Raw genomic sequence first — 22,696 nt, 5'->3', positions numbered from 1 at the left:
CAACATGTGTGGCAGCTGTGGTGACCGATATGGCATAGCGCACAGCTTATCACGCCCCACATTGATTAACCTTTCGTTATCTCATCTCATCTCATCTCACCATCCTTTGCGCTTTTCTCTTTGTGCCATCGCATTCGCCATTCTTGTGTACGTTGATTTGCGTATAGCATCTCGCGAAATTGTACATACATGATGCCGTCCAACTGCCCAGCAGTTACTGCCAAGCGCGAGGATGACGCGTCGACGAACGTGACGGAACTGATCCATCAACGACTTCAAGGTAGCCCCAAAGAAGACTGGGAGCGATTGATGAAGTGTTGGGGTTATGACGATTGTGGTGATTGTCATCGGAGCGAAGGCCATTGTGGCTGGTGTGCGATTGTACGTCCGCATCTCGTCCATTTTCCTTCCGCCTCTCACGTCGCGGCCCGTTGTGAGCATGTCCGATCGTATTCATGATGCCGCATATTACTTTCATATCATATTGTTTTCCTTAAGCAATTGTGTTCATGTTTGGGATGTTGTGAACCATCACTGAACCCTAGCAATAGTCTTCAACATGTCTTCCTCTGCCCACAGACGCCCTGTCAAAAGCGTTCCCTCTCCTCTCACCCATTCGTCACGAATCGATTTGCGCTCTACGATCTGAACGCTTTGAACTCCGTACCTCAGGACTAGGCTGCCAAGTATCCACGATTACTTTTCTAACGTCTATTGTAACTATCTTCTGTACGATCCTTGGCGTGTTGGTGCTGTACGGTCTTGTGAAATGTATAAAGTGGATTGGATTGGGTGCGAGGGCAAGTAGAGGCGGTTATGTGATGTATGAGAATGGAAGTGGGGAAATTTGGGTGAGGAAGAGTGAGGGATGGCGGAGGTGGTGGCGACGAGTGAGGGGGGAGCAGAAAGAGTTCGAGGTTGAGGAGGTGAATGAAGGGACAGGCAAGAGATGGTCCTTCTGGTGGAACACAAGGGATGCAGAGAGGAGGCCGCTGCTTGAGTGATGATAAACCACATCATCTCATCCAGCTCGAGCTGTTGTGGACGACAGTGCCATTTCAGCGAGCTTTTTCAACATTTCCGATGATGCGCATGCAGAAACGACAGTTCGATTCCACTTTATTTGCGCGTTTACTTCGCCCGCTACGTCATCATAAGAAACTACTTTGCACCTCGAGTGTCCGTTCTCTCACCTTTTATTCCTCAACCAATCCAATATCACCTCCTCTCACCTCGATCCGCGTCCGAGCTCTGGCGCACTGAGAGGATATAAACTACCATCCCACGACCGTTGTACTTCCTCCATCGCACACTTCGACAACTCCACCGGTACCCCCATCTGAACAACACTTACCCTAGCTACAATCACAACACCCATAAATCAGTTCACTCTACCAATGATGCCTCGATTCCGCGAACGCGGACCCCTGGACTCAGCCACTTCGATGAGGGTCCATCGACCGTACAGCGAGCTCGAGTCCCCGCCTTCCGGCCAAGCTCCACGCTCGCTCGACATCGCCATGAGGGAGCTTGAGGCCGACCTTCAGTGCTGCGAGAGCGACAGTGATGATCACCTTAGTGAAGCCGCGCATACTCCACCGAGCTCCGACGAGTACCCATTGCCTTCACACAAGAGATTTCTCAAGATCAACGATGCAGGCCGCCGAACACTAGGCCAGATCGTTCAAGAAGCTAACCTGTGTGTCGTGTCCCTACGAGCATTCGATCGCGACGATCCGGCCTTCGACCAACTCACCGAGCGCCTCCATTTCCTTAAGGATGAGTATCAGAAGGCTCAGAAAATTGACCACGGTAACGATCTGGGTGGCTATGTTGGCAAATCCATTGAAGAAGATTTCGAAGATGACTATCTACACTACAATGAACACTATGACGAAATTCCTGAAGCCGGTAACAATATCCAGAGGTCTATGAGGCCTTCTGGCCGGATTGGTAGCAAGAATGCACCTTTCATCAGTACCGTCTTGTCACTAATGGACGCGGAGCAGCGTATGGGGAAGAAGTGGAGCACGGTGAAGGTTAAGAATGGAGACAAGAAGTCCCATCCCGCGTACGCAGATCGCTCCAATCCCCAGGCAGTAGACCAGAACACTCACTTCCGGTCATCTGCACCATGGCTACGTGCTTCCGTTGTGAAGAAGGCAGAAGACCAAAATTCTCCCAAACTCAAAACCTTCAACGAAGTCCATCGCCGATTTCACGAGCAGCATGAGCCTGATGAATTACCTTCTTACGAAGACAACTTCCAGCATCGAGACCATCACGAACCTCATCATGGGCCTTCTTGCCATAATTCTGCTGTTCAACAGCCAGAAGTTACCTCTTCGTCTCCGCAACCTGAGTATCCGAATTTTCCAAACGGCTGGAAGAACTGTGGTACTTGCGCGACCTGCACTGGCGGAGATGTCACTGTTCTACCGTCAGCTAACAGCGCAGCTGACCGGATGTCGCAAGAGGCCCACCGAGGTACCTCTACAGTCAAGGTACACCACGTTGACTCTCCTCACTTCGAAGACGGTATCAAGATCTTCGACCTTCCAACCTGCTCCGATGTCTCCAATGTGAAGGTACACACCGGCTCTCATGTCGTCAAGGATGGTGTTTCAACTGCCCATATTTCCACCCGCAAGCAAGATCAGTCTGCCAAGACCAAAGCTGAGGACAGGAAGCAGGTTGCTGCAACAAGTGACCGTATCCTTGAAGGCGGCTACACGGTATTCGAAGGTTACAGCGACTCTGGCTCCGAAATCGTTCCGGTCATTCCCAAGTTAGGTCACCGTACAAAGCCCTCTGACTTCAAGACCGCCACTGGCTCTGCACCTTTCCGCAACCCTGCTGCGCCGAACGAATTCATGGTCGACGAGTTCCTGGAAGTCGCCGACTACAATTTTACCCGCGATGAAGCATTCGAGGTCCTCCGTATGTGCGGCGCGAACCTGGTTGCTGCTATCTCCATGTACCACAACGCCCGTAATCCGGAACATCTTCGACAGATGCTGAGGGCTTGACTTGCCCCGCTTGAGAAGGCCGAATTAGAAGCAGCTGCTCAATTCTATACGAAAAAGGCCGATGATCAAGGCAAGCAATGGGGAGCCACATCTGAGAAAGAGGTCGGTGTTGAAGAGGATGAGCGCCAGCCTATCACAAGAATCATGAATGTGAGGGATGCCTTGGCGCTCCTAGGTTTACAGGCCTTTAGCTCAGTGGACATGGTCACCCTACAAGATGGCTTCGACAACCAACTTGCTTGGCAGGAAAGCTTTCCCGAAGCGCGGCAGCAGCTTCATCAGGCTTTCGACACCATCACCCAGCATCAGAACGACAATGATTGCTGGGAGTTATGTTCTGCTCTCTGGACAAATTCAATGGATGAGAAGCTCATGCGGTAGAAGACTGAAGATGTTAAGATTACATGGACTGCCTTAGCCGACGCATTGGGTGTGACAGTGAAACAATCCAAGGACCGATTCAAGGCACTCCAACCTTCCAATGGCAAACCCAAGCCAACAAAGGAGGGCAAGCCTAAGAAGCAGGAGCAGCAAGACAATACGGTCAAGACAACTCCCGCCCGTGCAGTCAGTCCTGGAATCGATAGCCGGGACAACTCCTTGGTAGGAGAGTGGGGCCACTGTGAGAAGTGTGGAGCGCTTTACGATGAGACCAACCACGTTTGTGAGATTGCTACATCTAATAGCAACCACCTCAATGCCTCTCAATCTATATGGAGTTTCAGTGGTCCACGAGCCAACGCCTCCGAATCCAAAGCTCGCGTCTCGACCGCCTACGCCGTTACGTACTGGGCCACCATCGAATCCGGTGACAAGAAGGTCCATATCCCCGTCGACAGCAGCAATGTCTCTGGTCCTGAAAAGGCCATCGTCGAGGGCAGTACCGGTATGAAGAAAGTTTGGAAGTGGGTTCAAGAGAAGAGTCTCAGCGACAAGGTCGGCCTCCAAGACGCTTTTGATCTTGCCAAGGACATGCATGGCGAGAACGAGGATGAAGATTCGTTTGTTGAGGGGCTAAAGTCTGTGAGGTCCATCTCACGTGCGAGCAGTCCCCAGTTGAGCGCTGCACATCAAGGTCGCACTGATCAGCTTGTCTCGAACTTCTGGGGCTGTGATGAGTTTCCCTGCCAGTGGGTTCCTAATTGTCGGCACAGAAACATGACTGTTGGCCGGACAGAGGTATGAAATCTCGGCTATCGTCTTCTGCTCCTTTTGACCTTAGGGACTATAGTAATAGCGATCACTCTCAGGTTCTTTCTTTTTTGTATACATGGGTGGACTCATGGCTAAAGGTTTTGAATTGGCAAGACCAGTGAAAACGTGCGACATGCGAGTTTTGCTTCAACGTGGGTAGTGCAGATACCTACTCTGATTAGTGGAATTGACGTGCAAATCATTTGTAAAATTGTCTTTCAACGTGCATTAATGCGATCTTCCGGCGTTCGGTCGTCTACACAAGCAGACTGATAACTCATATCGAGAAATTTGCTTGGGTAAAAGTTCAAAGTAGCGTGCTACAAGGTTGAGAGTGAGGAGTCGTTCATGATGCCGAATAGCCCCACACTCTATTCGCATATTAACTTCCATGCAGCTTCATCCGTAATGAACCCATGTTCAAGCGTGGTGCCTCAGATTGTTTCCAACGGCAGTTTTGTTTGTCGAAATTTTGTTAGCCTCATAAAACCGAAAGAAATGCGACTTCAAATGCCGCGACATGCAATTCGCTTTGCATTCTTGCTCCATCATAGCGATCATCTCACGATATGCGTCCTTCAACTCTCTTCAGCGCCACGGCGCTACTTCCTCTAGTTATTGGCGCTTGTGAACGCGAGTTCCTCGCAGCCTTTACATCACTCTACCTCAACGCTCAAACCGTCGGCAATTCTTCCCTCCTCACAAACTACATGCTGTAAAACTTCACCTACTCCGAGAATTTCACACCCGCCAATTTTTCAGCCCCAACATCCATCATCAATCAGCCTCTAAACAGCACCAACTCGCGCGTCTTTCTAGATCCATATCTTTGTAGCGCCTTCACTGAGATCATTGCGTCTGAGCCAAGTCATCCATATGTCCTCGGCGTGCGCATTGAAGGGAACGGGAAATTTGTGACGAAGATGGAGACGCTAGTCAGTGATGAAGGGGATTGGTTATTCAATGCTACCGGCACAGCCTATTGGAACAGTAAAGAAACCTGGTCGCCTATTCCCCTTGCTGACCAGGACACCCGTGACGTTATCAAGGCGGCTGGCGATGCCTATTTCAACCGTTTTGGCAACGTCAACATTACTGTTCCGTTTGGCACGCCGTGTGCCAGACTCGAAGGAGGTGCGTACACTGATACCAACATGACGAATGGGGAGACGTGCCATTTGGGTCTGCCGAGTACGGTTTACGTTGAGGATCGGCGGTACGTGATTGATGTGGAGATGGGTAGTGTCAACATCTATCTAGGTTTTCCAGGATTAGATAGGGCGAGTGATAAGCCGGCCCCGGATAGTCATACTTTCCGTGTAGAGAAGGGGAAGATTAGGTATGTGCATACTATCTCAACGTGCGAGCATCCCGGGTGTGGGTTGAACGGGACGTACATACCGATCGGTGGAGGGAAGAAGGAGACGAGAGGTGTTGCTATTGCGCGGCTTCGGGAGAGAAGACGTAGAGTCTAGTAGGGTAGCGAGGCTGGTTGGGTGTCTGTTGATGGAGCTTTCGTCGTCTAGTTTACTATTCTATACTCGTACTTTCAAATTCAATCCTGTGATACTCCATCGCCCTACGACCAAAATGCAACTTCCAAGCAACACTGCAGTGCCTGCGAATATCTGCGCACTTAGATAACCTCCTCCATTGCTTTGTATCAGCGCTCCTGCGATTGGCGGCCCGATGAAAGTACCCAGCCCCACAATCGCAAGGCCTTGGCCATTTCTTGTGCCTACTTTGCTCATATCCTTCGTCAGCGTAGTCATTGCGGCCGGGAAGATACCCTGAAAGCCCGCAACGAAGAAACCGTAGCACACTGCCCAAGCATATAGGCTAGATTCGCTGTTGACGAGAGGCCAAAAGTACAGAACAAAAGCCGAAACGAAGCAAAAGGGTATGAGAATGTTGTACGGCCCGGTGTACTTGTCAGCGAAGTAAGAGGGTACGAGGCGACCGAGAACGCCCACGCCGTTTAGTACCAGGAGGACATTGATGGAGGTACCGTATGGTAGGTCGAGAATATCGACCGCGAACGATGAGATGTAATAGAAGGCGAAGTACTGTCCCAGAGCGATAAGGAAGACTCCGATCAGGAACACGCTGTACGGCAACTCTCTGAACGCATTTAGTTCAAGCACCGGTCCAGACTTTCTCGGAGGTAGCCGTGGTTTCAGCAGTGAGCAGTAGCATGTCCCCATAGCCAACATCATGAATCCCATCACCCTGACTGTCCATGGAAACCCGATTTTGGGAAGTAGTTGTCGTGCAATCGTCGGATATACCAGTCCGCCCGTTGCGCTGCCAGAAGCCATGATCGCTAGCGCCACACTTCGGTTTTTCGCAAAGTAGGTGCTGACGAGCCCCAGAACGGGAGCAAACTGCATGCCGTTTCCAATTCCGTTCATCACACCCTGTGCAAGGAAGAATTGCCAATACTTCGTACACAGACTGGTCATGAACATGCCTAGGCAGGAAATGAGCATTCCGGGTATCACGGACCAGTAAAAGTATCCCGCATCGAACAATCGACCAGTCAACATGCCCAGTGAGAAGTGACCTAGCATCTGGAAGCTTCCGATCCAAGATACAGCTGATGGCTCAAGGCCTAAGTCAAGGGTGTAGTGCTGTTGAAAGACGCCGAATGTCGCAATCATTCCCCACGTGTTGAAGATTACGAAATGACCCATGAATGCCTGCACCCAAGCTTTGGTGCCTCCATCGGGCGGTGGTCCAGGGTCGATGACGGATGCATTTGAACGAGCGGTGATAGTCTTTGCCAGCCCGATAACTGACTTCCTGGTACGAGATATATGAGACGTTTGCGTTGGTATCCTTGTGATCTGCTCCTCTTCATGTTGTGACGTTGTTCTTGATGGCACCCTTATTGATGCGTACGATGCGTCATGGTTGCGTTCGGTGTGCGCTTCTCCGAACTCCGATGTTGTCGCTTTCTCGACGTCGGGATTGGCACTCATGTTATTGTGGAACGGATGTCTTCAGCCGCCCGATGAATGAAAAATGTAGGGGAATAAAGCTTACAAGACCCAGTGTGGCTGGTGAGTGGATATTCGAAAGAATCCCATCCTTCGGTATTTTATCCGACGGTGAACCGTCTTTTCCACAGAACATCCCCACTCACCGGCCGCGGAGGCTAGCTGAGGTCCAGTACCGTCTTGGGACTGGGTACTAAATCTATCTGCATGATGTGTGCCAGATATCCAATTGCAAAGCTTCGCCTAGGAATATGGGGAAAGCTTGAGATCGCTTCCCCAAAACTCGGCGTTCTCACCGCATTGATAATCTTCACGCTAGACCGCGCTTGTAGTCATCCCGCCGATCTCTGAACCCGTGCCCGTCGGCTCTCACCAAGTGTTGCCGTACGACACCAAAATCTGCTTCATAATACGGAAAAGCCTTTTGTTGCTTGGTCATCTTGTGGATAAGGTTTCTTTCGCGATGAGAGGTTGCATTTACTCAAGCGACTAATACATGCGGTTATCACAATCGAACCTACTTTCGCTACCATTTCAACCACTTGGTCATTTCCGTCACTATGTCACCACTAGACAAGCAACCTCATCTGACATCACATGTACCCGGGTCCCTATTCATTGAGGTGGAGAGAGAAACTGCGCGTCGTAGTTGGTGTGGAGAGAGGTCCGCTATCTAAATGATGCATTAGCAACCACTTGCATTTCTAACAGCAGCAGGATGTTACACGCCAGCTTCGGACTGCACATCATGATTCCCTCTGCCGTAGTTTAACACAACCAAGCGTCTGTTGCTGACAAGACCGTACACTCCCGATGTGCAAATGGTAAGACTTGAAGACTGAGAAAGGTGTCAAGTAAATTCCCATGGCATTCACCACGTCCTCAACTTTTGCCGATCTAAAAAACCAAAGCTTCGCGTTCTTTAATACATATTGGTGATATTGGTCGAGCCACGGTTCAACATGAGCGATCGCAGGCCGCCGACACGTATACCTCTCGATGCCTTGTAATGCCATGGCCTTGCTCAGCTCCGGGAGCCCAAAGCCCACGCTGTGTACGATATGTTTGATAACACTGTTGGTTTCTTCCCGGAGAATTCAGATGCACACGGCGAATGTATCTCGGGGGATAACGCGAAAGGTCGCTTCTGGATATGTCTTGCCTATAGCGGACGGCATTTCGATGTTCCGAACAGCTGGTTTGAGTCGACGTTGAGTAAGAGAGATGGCAAAACCTTCACGATGATACGGCTGCACAAAGCGTATATTACAGAGAGATAAGTCCCGGCGTATCAGCATACATCACTGAGCCATTAAAGAGAACAATACGATACTTCTGTATGACTATAGCCCAAGGCACCCCTCTGCAGTCGTCTTCAGTTTCATGGTTCATCGCCGGACCCTCGTCAAGCAGAAGTATGGTTCACTCCCCAGAGGTTCCACGATCGATCTGTAGGATAACCGGTTATCTCCTTCCATTCTCAAAACTACCTATCTGATCTACGAAACTAGGAGGTGAAGCACGCGTTATGACTGATATAACAAGGCTCTCACTGTCTAGGGTGTATATTAGCAACTATTGTCAGCGGTGATGACAGCCGAGCACCAGCTAGAGATTGTAAGAATTTTTGAACTGATACAGTGTTATCTTAGTAGTAATTTCCGTTTCTGGCATTAGCTCGACGCGGACCCGGAGGGCATCTTGTAGAGACGTTTCTCAGGGTCTTCGCACATCCACCGTGCACTCAGGAGCAGTTCCTTGAAAGCGGTTTCCGCCTCTGGGTTGTGATTGGTGCTAGAGACGACGTGCTTCTTGGTGTTTTCGTACAAGGCGATCAAGTTTCGATTGCTGAAGGCTTTCAAATCCACTCTCCAGGTAGGAAGATTGGAAGACGGGGAAGGGACGCAAAAACACGGCCAGAGACGTGTTCCAACCGATACTGGTGCTCTTTGAGAGCCAGGCCTTGGTTGATTCCAGGATTGAGCTAAAATTCGTATCTCCGTGTGACCCAACTTCAACCACCAAAGGCCATCCTTGATTCTTAAGTGTTGGGAGGTTCGTAAGCCATTCGATCGCTTTGCGGTTGGCCGGCCATTCAAAGATTGATCCTTCATAGCCACATCGATCTATTCGGGACTTCGTCTCCTCAAGGATCAGGCGACAGGCTTGAGCGGCATTCCAACTTATGATACGATAAGACAGTTGCCGCTTCGTCGTGTCGTTTTCAGTCGTCATCTTTGATCGCCAGGTGAGCTCGGTCATCGTTTGAGGAGATGCATGTGCTATTAAAACTGCGAAATGTAAGTCGTTTGCCTGTTTGGCAAGAAGTGATCAAGAAACGCCAGACTGCAAGCACCTGTCACCTGAGTCTCCTAGCTGCGACTGTCCACAATACAGATGGTCACTGGATGATGGAATTCGTCAGTTCGATCATGACTCTCGTGATGAGGCGGACGACACACAGTCATCACTTAACGGTGAGTGCAAATATCGATGGAAGTGTATCAATAGTAGCCTTTGATCTTTAGAAGTGCCGCTCCGTGGCAGCGCACTACATGTGACCCTGGGACATTGGGATTTAATGATATAAACCTCTCAAACATCATGCAGAGGTCATCAGCTATTCCTGACCAGTTCATGCCTTCATATGCTCCTCAAACAACTTCTTCTGCTTCTCCCACTCCTTCTTAAGCTTCTTTGTCTTTCCCTTGGCCACATCAGCGCCATCCTTATCCTTGGTAGGCAAGCCATCCTCATCCCATGCACTATACTCCTCAGTCCTGAACATGTCCTTTGGGTTAATCTTGGCTTGTTCCGCAAGCTTAGCCTTCTTCTCCGCCTCCTCACGTTCGCGCTTGAGCTTGGCTTCGGCCTTTTGGCGAGCGATCTCCTCTTTCTGGGAGCGGGCAGCTTGCAGTTCGGCATCGACGGGACGAACCATGGCGGGCGCATTCTCGCGGTCCTCGAGGTAAATACCAAGATCCCAGAGATGCGTGTCGCGGAGCTGGTCGCACAAGTCGAGGTACTCTTTTGCTGGCGCTTGCTTCTTTGCGAGGTTTTGTAGAGACTCTTGGAAAGTGGAGAGTACTTCGGCATATGGGAGTGCTTCTATGTCTTGTTGTTTTGCGGGGGTGTGCTGTGCGATGATAGAGTCTAGGTTCTCGTTGAGGTCGCCAGCGATGGCATGTTGCCGTACTTGGTCGCGTTCTTTTGAAACAGCGTACACATGCTCTTTGGCAGCAGATGGAATGTCAATGCCAGCCCAGCCAATGCCGCCATCCCACGGGTCGGCTGAACCATCAAGACCAAATATGCGAACCATGCGGGTGATGTAGCGGGCGACGTCAAATGAGACGTCATCCGACAGTCCAGCCTTATCGGCTGAGTTATAGTCCGTGATGAGGCTAGATATGGCACGCATAGCTGTGGGCGTGTCGAAAGAGTCGGCTAGCGCACTAGATCGAGTGTCAATGTGGGCTTTATGGACCAGTGAGATTTGGCTTACCTGTGAACCTTCTCCTTTGCAGTTTCGAACGACTTCCTAACCTTCTCGTCTTCTGCGCCTGTCGAGCTAATATTTGGATGTACTTCGAGATCCCGAATCTTGTAGAAGAAGTTGGTCACGTAGCTCTCCCATGATGAACCCGACTTGCGCATGTCTGGTGTAATCTCAATGCCGTCATGCCAGCCTCCGAGGAGGAAGATGATACGTAAACTCCGGGCGTTCCAGTCACCGCGACTCAGAGCTTCCCGAATAGTCGTGAAATTCTTCAAACTCTTTGACATCTTGGATCCTGATATAGACAGATGTCCCATGTGAAGGAAGTAGTTCACCCACTGCGCACCGCCGTCCTTTTGCCAGTAGGCTTCTGACTGTGCCAGCTCATTGTCGTGATGGGGAAAGCAAAGATCGATGCCTCCGCTGTGTATGTCCATCTGCTCTCCCAGCACGGCTGAAGCCATGACGGAGCACTCAATATGCCAACCTGGTCGACCAGGACCCCACGGACTCTTCCATGCTGGCTCTCCCGGTTTGGACGACTTCCAAAGAGCGAAGTCGGAGTCGTTGCGCTTTTCAGAAGTCTTGACCGTTGATAAGGCACCTTCGCCATCTGCTTGCAGGTTCGTGTCACCCCTGTTCCATGGCTCAAGGCGTGCGTAGTGATTGCCCTTTCTCTTCTCGAAGCTCTCGATGTCGAAGTAAACAGATCCGTCTGATGTGCTGTAGGCCATTCCGTTCTTGATAATCTTGTCTACAAAAGCGACAATATCGTCGCCGTACTCAGTTACGCGAGTGACAACATCTGGATCCAGGACGTTGAGTGCTCGCATATCCTCGTTGAAGCGCGCCTCGTACTTCTTGGTAAGAGTTGTGAAAACCGAATGATCACTGGCGTCAATAGTTGAGCCGTACAGTGAGTCGAGGTATGGTAACAAGACATCCTCAGCGCCAGCATAGAAGATATCTATGTCTTCGGGTGTTGATTTTGATGGAGCCAGTAATGATGTTACTGCTGTGCTGGCTGTCCGGAGATGCATCTTGATCTTCGCTTCCTTGTCACTTGGTGGACCGACGCCGTCGACAGATTTGCCTTGGATGACGTTGGCATACTTCTCCGCAAACTCACTGTTAAAGCTACCAATGGTGACATCCTGACTGAGTAAGGGGAGGTTCTTCTTGACATATGCGTCGAAGGCTTTGATGGTAGTGTTGATGACTTCTTCTGTTACTGTTGGGTTATCAGCCTTGAACTTTCCAAGGAGATATTGTTGGCGCCCGCGCAGGATGATCTTGTCGTCGACATCTGTGATGTTCTGTACAAACTTCAGCTTATAGCCGTAATAGTGAGCCAGAATTCTCCGTAGGATGTCGTTTGTGACGTAATTTCGAGCATGACCCAAGTGTGCATCGTCGTAAACCGTAGGACCGCAGCTATACCACTTCACTTCTTTGCCTTCGGGATCGATAGGGACGAAGTCATTCTTCGATCTGGTCAAAGAGTTCCAGACTTTCAACTTTGCTGGGCTTGAACCTTCGGGTTGCTTCCATGGAGGTTGGGTGCGCGCCGGTGTCGCCATGTTGGCTATCAACCTTGGCGATATCTGACTCCGATATATTTGACTGCAGTTGGTTTTCGAAAGTAGAAGTGGGGAAGGCGATTTGATGGTGCGGGACAAAGACCGGAAAGCAAGTACCATCAATGTGGCGGGCAACGGGGCTGTAAGGAATGACAGGAAGTAGTGCTAGTATTTAGGCCAGGTGTAAGTTCGCATGCGGCTTACGGTGAGTCAATAAGTGAAGTTCTGGTCACGTTGCGTTGGTGGTGTCTGGATGAGCAATAAGAATCCCTGTCAGTGAAGTCTTGGCGGTCCCCTCCAATAGCAGTCTCGAAAGCTCCCCGCTGAATATCTTTTTGATCTTGGAGCTCCGAGTCGCGATAGCATCATCTCCACATCTTTGATCTGTCGCGTCTTACCTAACCGCGCTCATGGCGATTACACCCTCTCCGTTCCTTGACCCAGGAACTTGCGCGACAGCGAACAATCTCGGTGTCCTGCAATTGCGCCGCGATCATCTCATTCCTGCTGTCTTGACACCTGAAGCCGATTCAGACTACCCTGAAGGCAAAGTTGAGAATACGCGATTCGGCTCTTTCCCCCACAGTACACTTGTTGGCCAGCCTTGGGGTACACAAATCCTTGCGTCAAAGGTTGATACTGGGTCGCGCGGAAAAAACAAGAAGCGCAAGAGAGACAATAAGGATGAAGGAGAGGGCACGCCGGTCACCGAGCCAGACGTGGAGAAGAGGGACATTGTGAAGGCGGCGGCAGCAAGTAGTGGTTTTGCGCATCTTATACCGCCCACGCCGGAGACCTGGACGATATCGTTACCGCACCGTACGCAAGTCGTATACACGCCCGACTACAGCTATATCCTGCAGAGACTGCGCGCAAGGCCAGGCGACCATATCATCGAGGCCGGTGCAGGAAGTGGAAGCTTTACGCACGCAGCGATACGAGCTGTCTACAATGGCTACCCCGGGACACAAAATACTGAGACTGAGACTGAAACGAATGGGGATGAAGAGAATGCAGTAGGCATGTCCAAGAAGAGGAAGCGCAAGACAAGGACTGGTGGCGTATACAGCTTCGAATACCACGAACCGCGCGCCGACCAATTGAAGGTTGAGATCAAGGATCATGGCCTAGATCCATTGGTCACAGTAACACATCGCGACGTATACAATGACGGTTTCAATCTGGACGATGCGGCAGGCCCAGATGCCGATTGCGTATTCCTTGATCTGCCAGCACCATGGCACGCTCTCAAACACCTTACGCGATCGCCTCCTTCTTCTACAGCACTGAAGTCTGTCGCCTCAGACCCATCCACACCAGCTCCCTCGGACGACCCCACGTTTCCCACTCCCGAGGCGCAACCGACGACCGCATCTTCCTCCAAACCCTTCCGCAGTCCGCTGAACCCACGCAACGCCGTCCGCATCTGCACATTCTCCCCCTGCATTGAGCAAGTCACAAAAACTGTCTCTGCCCTACGCACCCTCGGTTGGGTGGAAATAGATATGGTGGAGATACAGGCTAAGCGCCTCGACGTACGTCGGGAGCGCGTAGGTCTACAAGAAGAAGGAGTCCGTGGCGGACACGCACATCCCGCGAACGTCCAGGAAGCGGTACAAAGGTTGAGAGATGTAGAAGGTCGTGCGGCAGTGTTCCATAGCATGCAGCGCGAGAAGCAGGAAGAAGTTATGCGGAAGGCGGAGGCGCGGAAACGGGGTGAGGCTGTGGGCGAGGGTAATGAGGTGGGTAAGGGCAAGAAAAAGAAGATGGAGGGTGTACCACCGAGTAAACATGATAGGCTTGCACAGACAAAGAAGGAGCTGGAAAGCCGGACACTCTTCAAGGAGGGTAGGCTGGTGCATAGGACGGAGCCGGAGCTGAAGACGCATACTTCATACCTTGTCTTTGCCGTGTTACCACGAGAGTGGACCAAAGAAGACGAAGAGAAGGCGAAGAGAAAGTGGGGTTGAGGGTTTCATAAAGCCTATGACAGCAATGGACGATACCCATATCCAAGACTACTATTCTCAGAAAAAGACACATGTTTCGATTTCATCCTAAAAAAGACTTTTACCTGTCATTAATTCGACAACGCTTCTTCTCATCCTCTTGCCTTACTGTACATTACCCCCAAACAGCGTCCTTCGCCCTATGGCTTCCACTTCTTCCCGGAGGTGTACTAATGGAGTGTGTCCAAGCCTCGTTCCCATCAATGAAGAGCCGGTAGTTGACAAAGCTCTGCTCTCCGTGTTCAGGTGTCGTAATCTCCACAGCACCGAACTTGCTGTTACCGTCAGGAAGGTACTTGAGGCACACATCCTCATCATCTGTCTCTTTGTATGTGCGGAAGGGCAAGTAGAACATGCTCAACGGACTCGTGCTGAATTCGTGTACCGTAGCACTCGTAGGCCACTTTCCGTCCTTAGGTGGTGGGAAAGATGTAGCAGCGAATTCATGTCGGTCTCCACTGAGTACTACGACACCGATGTCGTGCGTAGAAGAGAGGTCCCATGCCGCTTCCAGAATACGTCTGCGCTCATATAGATGACCACCCCATGTATCTTCAGACCCAAACTGCCAGTTCTTTGTAAAAGGTGTGCCAGTCACGATGAACTTCCAGTGGACACCCGGAGGAGGCACTTTGTGAATCCAAGCAAGCAAGTCGGAGAGTTGTTGCGCTCCGAGCATGGTCTTCGAGGGGTCCGACGCGTCTTTGCTCGCCGGTGTACGGTATCGACGCGTATCAAGGAGGAAGAACTCGGCGGGACCTTGTGTGAAGGAGAAGTATGTGACGCCTTCGCGATGAGGGGGTGGGTTGGGTGCAGCGTTGTAATGCGTGAAGGCGTCGTAGGCTGGGACTGCTACGCCCGTCATGTTACTGTTCCAGTCATTGTGAATCTCATGGTCGTCTATGACATGGATCCACGGTAAGTTCTCGCTCACTGCTGGCCATGATGGTGATGAGTAGACCTGACGGTATTCGCGTCTGTATGTCTCAGCATCGTTGCCTTGACGGTGTGGCACATCCACGTAGATGAAATCACCGAGGAAGAGCATGAAGTATGGCTTGAGTTCCGGTAGCCAGCGCGCAAGGTGTTTCATGCCTGGGAACTCGAGAGGGTGTTGGAATGGTGTGTATGGGACGCGGGGCTTGATGCAACTCGAGTGGACGAACGTATATTTGTTGTCCTTCAACATCGATATGCGGCCCGGTCGGGGCGCAGTTGTAAAAGTGCCCGTAATATTTCCGCGCGAAGTCTCAACGACGTACTCGTAAGGCAGATCGGGTCGTAGGTGCTCGATTTTCATGACGGTTGTGAAATCGGTCTCGTTCGTAAGCCAGTTTTCGGGTTGGCTGGCGCGATGTGTCTTGTGCATCCACGATCGTTCGGTGCCATCGATTGAGCGATAGAGGACCTTCACATCAAAGGCATATGGCTCTCGCACCAGGATCTTTGCGCTGTTCTCCGACACGTATCCGACACGCGCGAAGCTCGCGTCATGGCATTGATGAAGCAATGGTGCGCGATAGACAACATCCAAGGCCATGGCGATGAGAGCCATGTTGATTCCAAAGGTGATCCAGCTCCATAGTGCTGATGAAGGACTCGGAAGACCAGTGAGCAACGTGCGCAGCACCTTGGGCTCCCTTTCCTCATACTGAACAGTCTCTTGGACGTCGAGCTCTGCCAGTGGCCCCTCATCTGCACCGTCGATGAGTTGTACCTCTTCGCTGGAATCATCGCTTCGTCCTTCAAGAGTCTCCTTCACGATGATGTCGAGTTCATCGGATATAATCCTGTACTGCGCCGTGTCTTGGAAGCTGCTAAAGAAGGAAGGAATGTAGACGAGCGTGAGTGCAGTCGCGAGTGCAGGGACAATTGTCGTGGGTATCTGCAGACTGATTAGCTACGTGCATCAAGCTATTGGTTGCTCCCCATATACATACCCATCGCAGAAAGATCCATATGCTAAGACGAAGGGTCAAAGAGCTGACGAGCGTAAGAACATCGCTCGCAGATGCCATGTTTGCTAAGCGACAAGCATCACTCTGTAGTTAACGTACCAGAGGTTTAACGGAGAGAGATGCGCGTCTTGGAGGCTTGTGAAAGTGGAGCCGTCACGCCAAAACGCGAATCACCATGACGTCGCTCGGCGCTAAACAAGCTAGCGCATCAAGACGCGATGAGCCATGCTCCAACATTAGACGCAACATAATACCATGAATAGTCACTAGGCATTCCTTGAGGACATTGCGAATCACTCGTAAAAACGAGATTCGAGTTTTGGGTTTACGCTTGGCTCTACAATGTGGCTTTTTGATGTCTATGTATGGCGAGAGATTCCAGATCTTGACCTCATCCAGAGTTTAGCATACATGGTATGATGGTAATGTACAATGTCGCAGTTGTTTGATTATGCCTTGTCAGCTCTCCATAATGGTGGTGGTGGCGTCGTTCCATCCATGATCGTAAGCGATCAGGCTGAGCCCCCTTCGCTTCGCTCAGCCTGATCCCCAAGTCTTGTCACTCGAACCACATCCTTTAGTCCTCTCACATCATTCTGTGTACTTTGAAACACGCGGCTTATCAACACCAGCTCAGGAGCCTTCGAAGAGTTCATTGGTCGAAATATCCCAGAATATGCGATACTATCGCATACTTGGGAAGAGGAGGAAGTGTCGTATCAGGACTATCTCGGTGGCGCTTGTTCACACAAGAAAGGATATGAGAAAATCCGGAAGACACTTGAGCTAGCTAATCAGAGCGGTTTGTCTTATGCATGGGTAGATACATGTTGCATCGACAAGGGCAGCAGCGCGGAGTTGACCGAGGCTATCAACTCAATGTATCGATGGTACCAAAGAAGTCAAAGATGTTATGTGTATTTCTCAGACCTCGAGGCAGGTGCGGATCTGGGAACGCAGCTATCAAAGTGCCGGTGGTAAGTAACATCAGTCACTTTAGGACTCGGGCTTACCTCTAGCATAGGTTTAGTCGTGGCTGGACCCTACAAGAGTTGATAGCGCCATCCGATGTGCTCTTTTTCGATTGGCAATGGAACCAAGTGGGAACCAAGAAGGATCTTTGTCATCAGCTATCGCTCATTACTGGTATCGACCTTGGCATACTATCGCACAACGAGTCTCTCTCATCAGTATGCGTTGCTCGCAAGATGTCTTGGGCTTCAAAGCGAGAAACAACTCGCATCGAAGACATGGCATATTGTCTACTTGGGCTATTCAATGTCAATATGCCCCTGTTATATGGAGAAGAATCGAGAGCCTTCCGGAGACTACAAGAAGAGATCATCAAAACAAACTCTGACCTCAGTATCTTTGCTTGGATGGCCGAACCGTCACTCACAGATCCAATGGTGATGGATCCTGACCACCCGCTTCATTGTGGAGTCTTGGCCCAGTCTCCGGTTCCATTCGAACATGCTGGATCATTCCAGACTGCGTTGTTTGGTGGTCTCTTCATTGATTTTTCTATATCAAACAACGGGGTTAAGACAAACTCCATCTTTCGTGTCGACAGTGGTATACATCATGTGCTGCCACTATACTGTCGGACAACAACGGGTGCCGATCTTGCTGTGCGGCTGCGACAGGTCGGATCGGACACTTTCGTTCGAGACAGCCCGTACAGTCTTTATGCGTACGAGGATACGCTTCTCAGACAAGGGTCTCGAGACTACAGATATGTTCTTATTGCACAACCTCCTACAAACCCACTAGTATGGTCCCCTTCTCTTCTCCAAGAGTATCCCTGGACGCCAATTTCTGTAAGCTCAAGTCGTCGACACTTTTTGTGCATTGGACATACGATGAACAAAGCTGCATCAGAAGTGGACTTGAGTTCGGAGGTTATTTGTGGTTGCTTCGACGACGAAGACATGGTTTTTTTCACGCCAGATGGTGACCGGACAGATTGTGCTGGAGTAAAGTTCACAGCACGTCTAACATTTAGTACCGAACTCATACGTGATATGAAAATTAGGTCAGAATTCACGATATTAGCCTTTGGATGGTCCACGAACATCGAAACAGTACAATATACAGTGATAGGCACCTACAGATGGTCGACGGAACTCTACAGTCTGCAGCAGTTCCTCACGCAAGGGGCAAATACTCAGACTCAGCTACTTCAAAAGATGGCATCTTGGGGTATTCCGAGAGTTTCAAGCGCGGTGTTTCATTTCCCAGGTTCAAAACAAAGCATTCGTGTACGTTTGAAACCTGAACTCACGAAACGAATGATTTGCGCCGAGTGTGATATCTTGAACACAGAAGATGTAATCCATGAGGAGGAATCGGAGGGATGGGAATGGTAGGACGGACGAGCTCTAAGTACCGCCACTTTCTTCACATGAACAAGGGGAGGGATATAGACCGCTATGCCACAGCCTAGATGTATGCAACATGTTTGACGAGTGCGGCGGTGGTGTATGTCCAAGTGCCATGAGCAGCTAGCTCAACAAGAAGTTAGAGAAAGCTGAGAACTTGACATATATGCAAATCGACGCATTTGTCCTCGAAACGCAAGAGTGGTGCAGTGTTCTCCCGCACTAGGACATTGCATCAGCAGAACTCAAGCCCATCGATACGCTTGACACTACAGCTTCAGGACCACAACCTAGACGCGTCCTGTTCGAAAGCAAAGACGCGCAATCACATGACACTCTCACCACGCCAACCGTTCCTTCCACCTCTTCCCATCCCTTCCCTTATCACCATATCCTAGCAACTGCAAGCCTCATCCCCGTTACACCCACCTTCATCTCCACTTCTGCATCCCTCGCGGTCGATCAAACAGCCTTCATATGCATACCTCCTGCACGCAATACCTCCCGTGCCTTTCTCCGAATCCCACAATCACAATCCATATCTACTTGTTCCGCGTTTCGACTTGGCAAGCCCCCTTCCTTACTTTTTCCAGAAAATCTCGCGCAACTAACGCGTTTCACCTTGACGAACCACAATCACAATGGCACGGCACGACAATGCACTTGGTGACTCTACTGACTTATTGACTACGTATCTTCGGCATCTTGGAAGCTAGGGCCACACGGAGAAATTTAGCAGTAGCAGCCGCAGCGCGGGCAACGATCATGGGTGGTGACATGACATGGTGAACCTTTGGTACGTTTGAGATGACGGGTATCTGATCGGACGGTTGTTTGACGGCGAGATATGGGAAGCGCGCGGCCCTCCGCGCGGAGGTTTTTTTTATTCCCTTTTGTCAATCTCCGTCTTGCTATAGACAAGGGTGAGCCGGATATTATGATCGCCTTGAGTGAGGCTGTTCATTTTGCATTGTGAGAGTGGGGGATGTGTGTGGTGGTGTGATGAGCAGATGAGGGTCTGCGTGGTCAGATGAGGGTCTGCGTGGTCAGATGCATTGTGTGTGGGTGGGTGCTTGGTGGAGAACAACGGTTGCGAGGGAACGGTGTTTATTGTAGACTTAGTCAGGATAGCCGAGCATGGATACCGAGATTGAGTCGAGTCGGTACTGTGTCATTGGTGTTGTGTGATGGAGGCGAGGAAAGTGAACGGAAGTTTGGCTGCTCCCAAGGTTTGGCAAAGCAAATTTCGTGGCCTCGTAGCACTGCAACTGTAACCGGAGAGGCGTTCTCGCTACCTCGCTTCAGTCTCTACCGTCGTTTGCATACCCGATCAAAAAAGCATAGTGAGTTTGTGAATGCAAATTTCCCTAAGCGAACCATCACCAACTGACGGTACTCCACGTTATACCAGAAGGCGTCGGTGTTAGCCGATAGGTCCCATGTTTCTTCTTCCCAAAGATCTTCTTCTCTTCGCCTCGTCCTCTCAGATATTGCCAAACAAGGGTACCTGTCCCCACATAACCCTAACATAGCCAAGCCTCAAAGCAACAGTTAAACTGGGTCCTTGACTTCTTCGGTCCGCGGCAAGGATAAGAGTGGAGACGCCGAATCCAGTCGGTCCACTACCTTTTTCGGAAGTGCAACTGTGGGAAAAGGAAACTTGGATTTGAGGCCGAAGGCCCACTGTAGAGAGGGTCTGGCAACGTCATATTGGACCGTGGTGTTTGGGCTGGCTGGGCGTGCGTGGGAGGGCGACGTTGGGAGTTGATGAGTTGATGCCTGGGAAACTTGGAGGTTGGAAACCTGGTGGTTGGGGTTGGGCATGCGTGGCGTCATGGTGCATGCGCGCCGGTGATATCGTTGTCGCAAATTGATGGCATGATGTTTTGGACAAGTACGTCACAAGACAAACGTGTTAGCGACAATCATCAATGTGTGTGGAGCTTTGTGAGTGGTAGGTGTGAATTGTAAGCGAACAAGTAGATTCTAATTCTCTCATCTCGCTAGGCGACGACAACTAGGTAATACTAATGGGATATCATAACCGTTCATTTCCAAACAAAACAAAGTCAAAAGCTACGAATGTGCGACAAATTGTAGGATAGGAAGAAAATATGCATGCTGGATGCGATGGATAGCGACAGACAGTGTGTGTGGCGGCGAACACTTCGCAATTGCCAACGACGAGGTAGCTCGGGAGGGTATCGTAACCTCCAAGGACAAACAGGAATGAAATCTGATGACAAGGAGATGCGATGTCGTGCGCTATGGGTACACCGGGTATTATGCGCTAAGGATTAAGTGCCAGGATGGCGAGCAGGGAGAAGGTAGTATAGGTATGGTAGAATGTACAAGGTAGTCGCAGACTGGTGTGTCGTCTATGCGTTTATGCGTTCGGGGGGTGGAGATGCGTTTCGAAACAAAGGGAGGTCTTCATGCGTTTACAGCGAATCCATGAAATCCATTAGTGACTTTCGTCGGCGGATTGCGCGGCTCTTGATGCTGGACATGGGGTCGTCGTTGTCGTTTGTTGGGAACTCTGGAATCACGAGAGTAGGCTCACGCTCGTTGGCGCCGCGGGCTGTCATCCTGCCCATGGTGGTTGCGCGCTTTTGCTGCATGGTGCTGGTGTTGAGCTGAGGGACAGGAGGAGCCATTTCTGGTGTTGGCGCCCTCTTGGAATCGCTTCCCCGAGACTTTGGTCGGAGGATAGTTGACGCACGACGGAGCTTGTTTGGGCTGGAGAAGCTGGCTGAACCCTCGATGGGTGCAGTCTGAGGCGTCATGGGCGCTGGTGTGATTGGTGTGGGGGGAGCCTTGCCGTTGATGCGAGAGTCGTATGGCTTTTTCGCTGGTGAGATGGCAATCTTGGCCAGAGAAAGCTTCATTGATATCGATCGTAACCGTCGGTGCGCAGCAGGCTTCTTGATGATGGGCGATGCTGCGCTTTTATTCGAGTTCTCGTATGGGTCGGAACTGAGAAAGGAGAGTGCTGGTGAGTTGGGAGTCAATGGCATGAATTGTGATTGCCTGTACGACGACGATGATTGATAAGATGACTGCGATGTTTGTATCCGTGCCAGGTCAAGACGGGATTTTGCGGGCACGTATACGGACGAACGAGCCGAATGTGGTTCTCCAGCGGTGGAGGTGGAGGGTCGACGAGGTACCTCGCTCTGAGCATGGCTCGGTGCGGGTGAGTAGCTGCGAGTGGATGCAGTCTGGAACGATGATGTGAAGGAAGCGGAGTCGGAATATGTGGTAGTCTTCTGGGTGATGGGGCTGTGGCTGGTAGACGGTCGTCGAGGCTCGGGGTCGGCGACGGGCGATGTGGAGGAGCGCGAAAGAGAGGAGGCGAGATGACTTGTAGGCAGCACCTTCATGGACAGTCGCTGTGCCTCGTCTGCCTTTCGTAGTTTACTAGCTGATGTGACTGGGAGCAGGTTCGCGACAGAAGCCGAGCGTTGCTGGACCGCTGGGCGATCGACGGGTGAGCGCTGGTTCTCAACAACCTTGGGACGGCCCGCATGGGCGTAGGAGACTAGCACGGCCATGTCGCAACTCTTTCCTTTGTCCCATCTTGACACGGACATGGTCCTCGCCTTGCACTCGTGTGAGAGGTCATGGACAACAACATCATCGTAGTCGTATTCAGACTCAGAACCCGAGCCGTCGTCGGCAGTCAGGTCTTCTTCGCTTGATAGGTATCGCTCCTGGAAGACGGCGCTCTCCTTCTTGGTGGTGGGTGGGCTCGATGGTTGCGTGGTAGCGGAGTCTATGCGTAGGGTCTCGGGAGCATCGTCGCACAGGTTAGGGCTCGACGCGGCACTGTCAGTACTGGATCGTTGGGGGCGTGCGACGACTTGGGGCTTGTCGAATGTCCACTGCTTCAACTGCGAAGTTACAGTTACGTCGACCATGATTGCTAGTGAGGAGTAGGAATTGCAGCTGTAGTGGCTCGTCCGGTGGTAATGATATATCGGACTGAGCGGCAGCCGGCGAGGGTTGAAACCAAAGGCGTGCAGGTCCTACGCGCCAATGGTCGGA

At 51.0% G+C, this 22,696-nt stretch overlaps 6 protein-coding genes across 6 annotated transcripts; 2 read left to right on the top strand and 4 right to left on the bottom strand.

Annotated features, from left to right (window-relative positions):
* Window positions 1–1,400: 1,400 nt before the first annotated feature.
* On the top strand, window positions 1,401–4,263 carry ALTATR162_LOCUS5427 (uncharacterized protein; the record flags this gene model as incomplete). The annotated part of the gene is made up of 4 exons (XM_043313046.1): window positions 1,401–2,991; window positions 3,058–3,363; window positions 3,469–4,208; window positions 4,261–4,263. The coding sequence occupies 4 exons, from the start codon at window positions 1,401–1,403 to the stop codon at window positions 4,261–4,263; spliced, it is 2,640 nt and encodes an 879-aa protein (XP_043168981.1).
* A 1,495-nt stretch (window positions 4,264–5,758) lies between these two features.
* On the bottom strand, window positions 5,759–7,204 carry ALTATR162_LOCUS5426 (uncharacterized protein; the record flags this gene model as incomplete). Its single annotated transcript, XM_043313045.1, has 1 exon — window positions 5,759–7,204. One exon carries the CDS (start codon window positions 7,202–7,204, stop codon window positions 5,759–5,761), a length of 1,446 nt encoding a protein of 481 aa, XP_043168980.1.
* A 2,653-nt stretch (window positions 7,205–9,857) lies between these two features.
* On the bottom strand, window positions 9,858–12,301 carry ALTATR162_LOCUS5425 (uncharacterized protein; the record flags this gene model as incomplete). The annotated part of the gene is made up of 2 exons (XM_043313044.1): window positions 9,858–10,677; window positions 10,728–12,301. 2 exons carry the CDS (start codon window positions 12,299–12,301, stop codon window positions 9,858–9,860), a joined length of 2,394 nt encoding a protein of 797 aa, XP_043168979.1.
* Window positions 12,302–12,711: 410 nt separating this feature from the next.
* ALTATR162_LOCUS5424 (uncharacterized protein) lies at window positions 12,712–14,271 on the top strand (the record flags this gene model as incomplete). Its single annotated transcript, XM_043313043.1, has 1 exon — window positions 12,712–14,271. The coding sequence occupies one exon, from the start codon at window positions 12,712–12,714 to the stop codon at window positions 14,269–14,271; it is 1,560 nt and encodes a 519-aa protein (XP_043168978.1).
* A 154-nt stretch (window positions 14,272–14,425) lies between these two features.
* ALTATR162_LOCUS5423 (uncharacterized protein) lies at window positions 14,426–16,328 on the bottom strand (the record flags this gene model as incomplete). The annotated part of the gene is made up of 2 exons (XM_043313042.1): window positions 14,426–16,195; window positions 16,251–16,328. 2 exons carry the CDS (start codon window positions 16,326–16,328, stop codon window positions 14,426–14,428), a joined length of 1,848 nt encoding a protein of 615 aa, XP_043168977.1.
* Window positions 16,329–21,090: 4,762 nt separating this feature from the next.
* On the bottom strand, window positions 21,091–22,569 carry ALTATR162_LOCUS5422 (uncharacterized protein; the record flags this gene model as incomplete). Its single annotated transcript, XM_043313041.1, has 1 exon — window positions 21,091–22,569. One exon carries the CDS (start codon window positions 22,567–22,569, stop codon window positions 21,091–21,093), a length of 1,479 nt encoding a protein of 492 aa, XP_043168976.1.
* Between the last annotated feature and the right edge of the window lie 127 nt (window positions 22,570–22,696).

Source organism: Alternaria atra, assembly GCF_907166805.1.
Source record: "Alternaria atra isolate CS162 genome assembly, contig: 25, whole genome shotgun sequence".
Taxonomy (NCBI): domain Eukaryota; kingdom Fungi; phylum Ascomycota; class Dothideomycetes; order Pleosporales; family Pleosporaceae; genus Alternaria; species Alternaria atra.
Note: the sequence above shows the minus strand (reverse complement) of the source record. Positions and strands in the feature narration are given on the sequence as shown.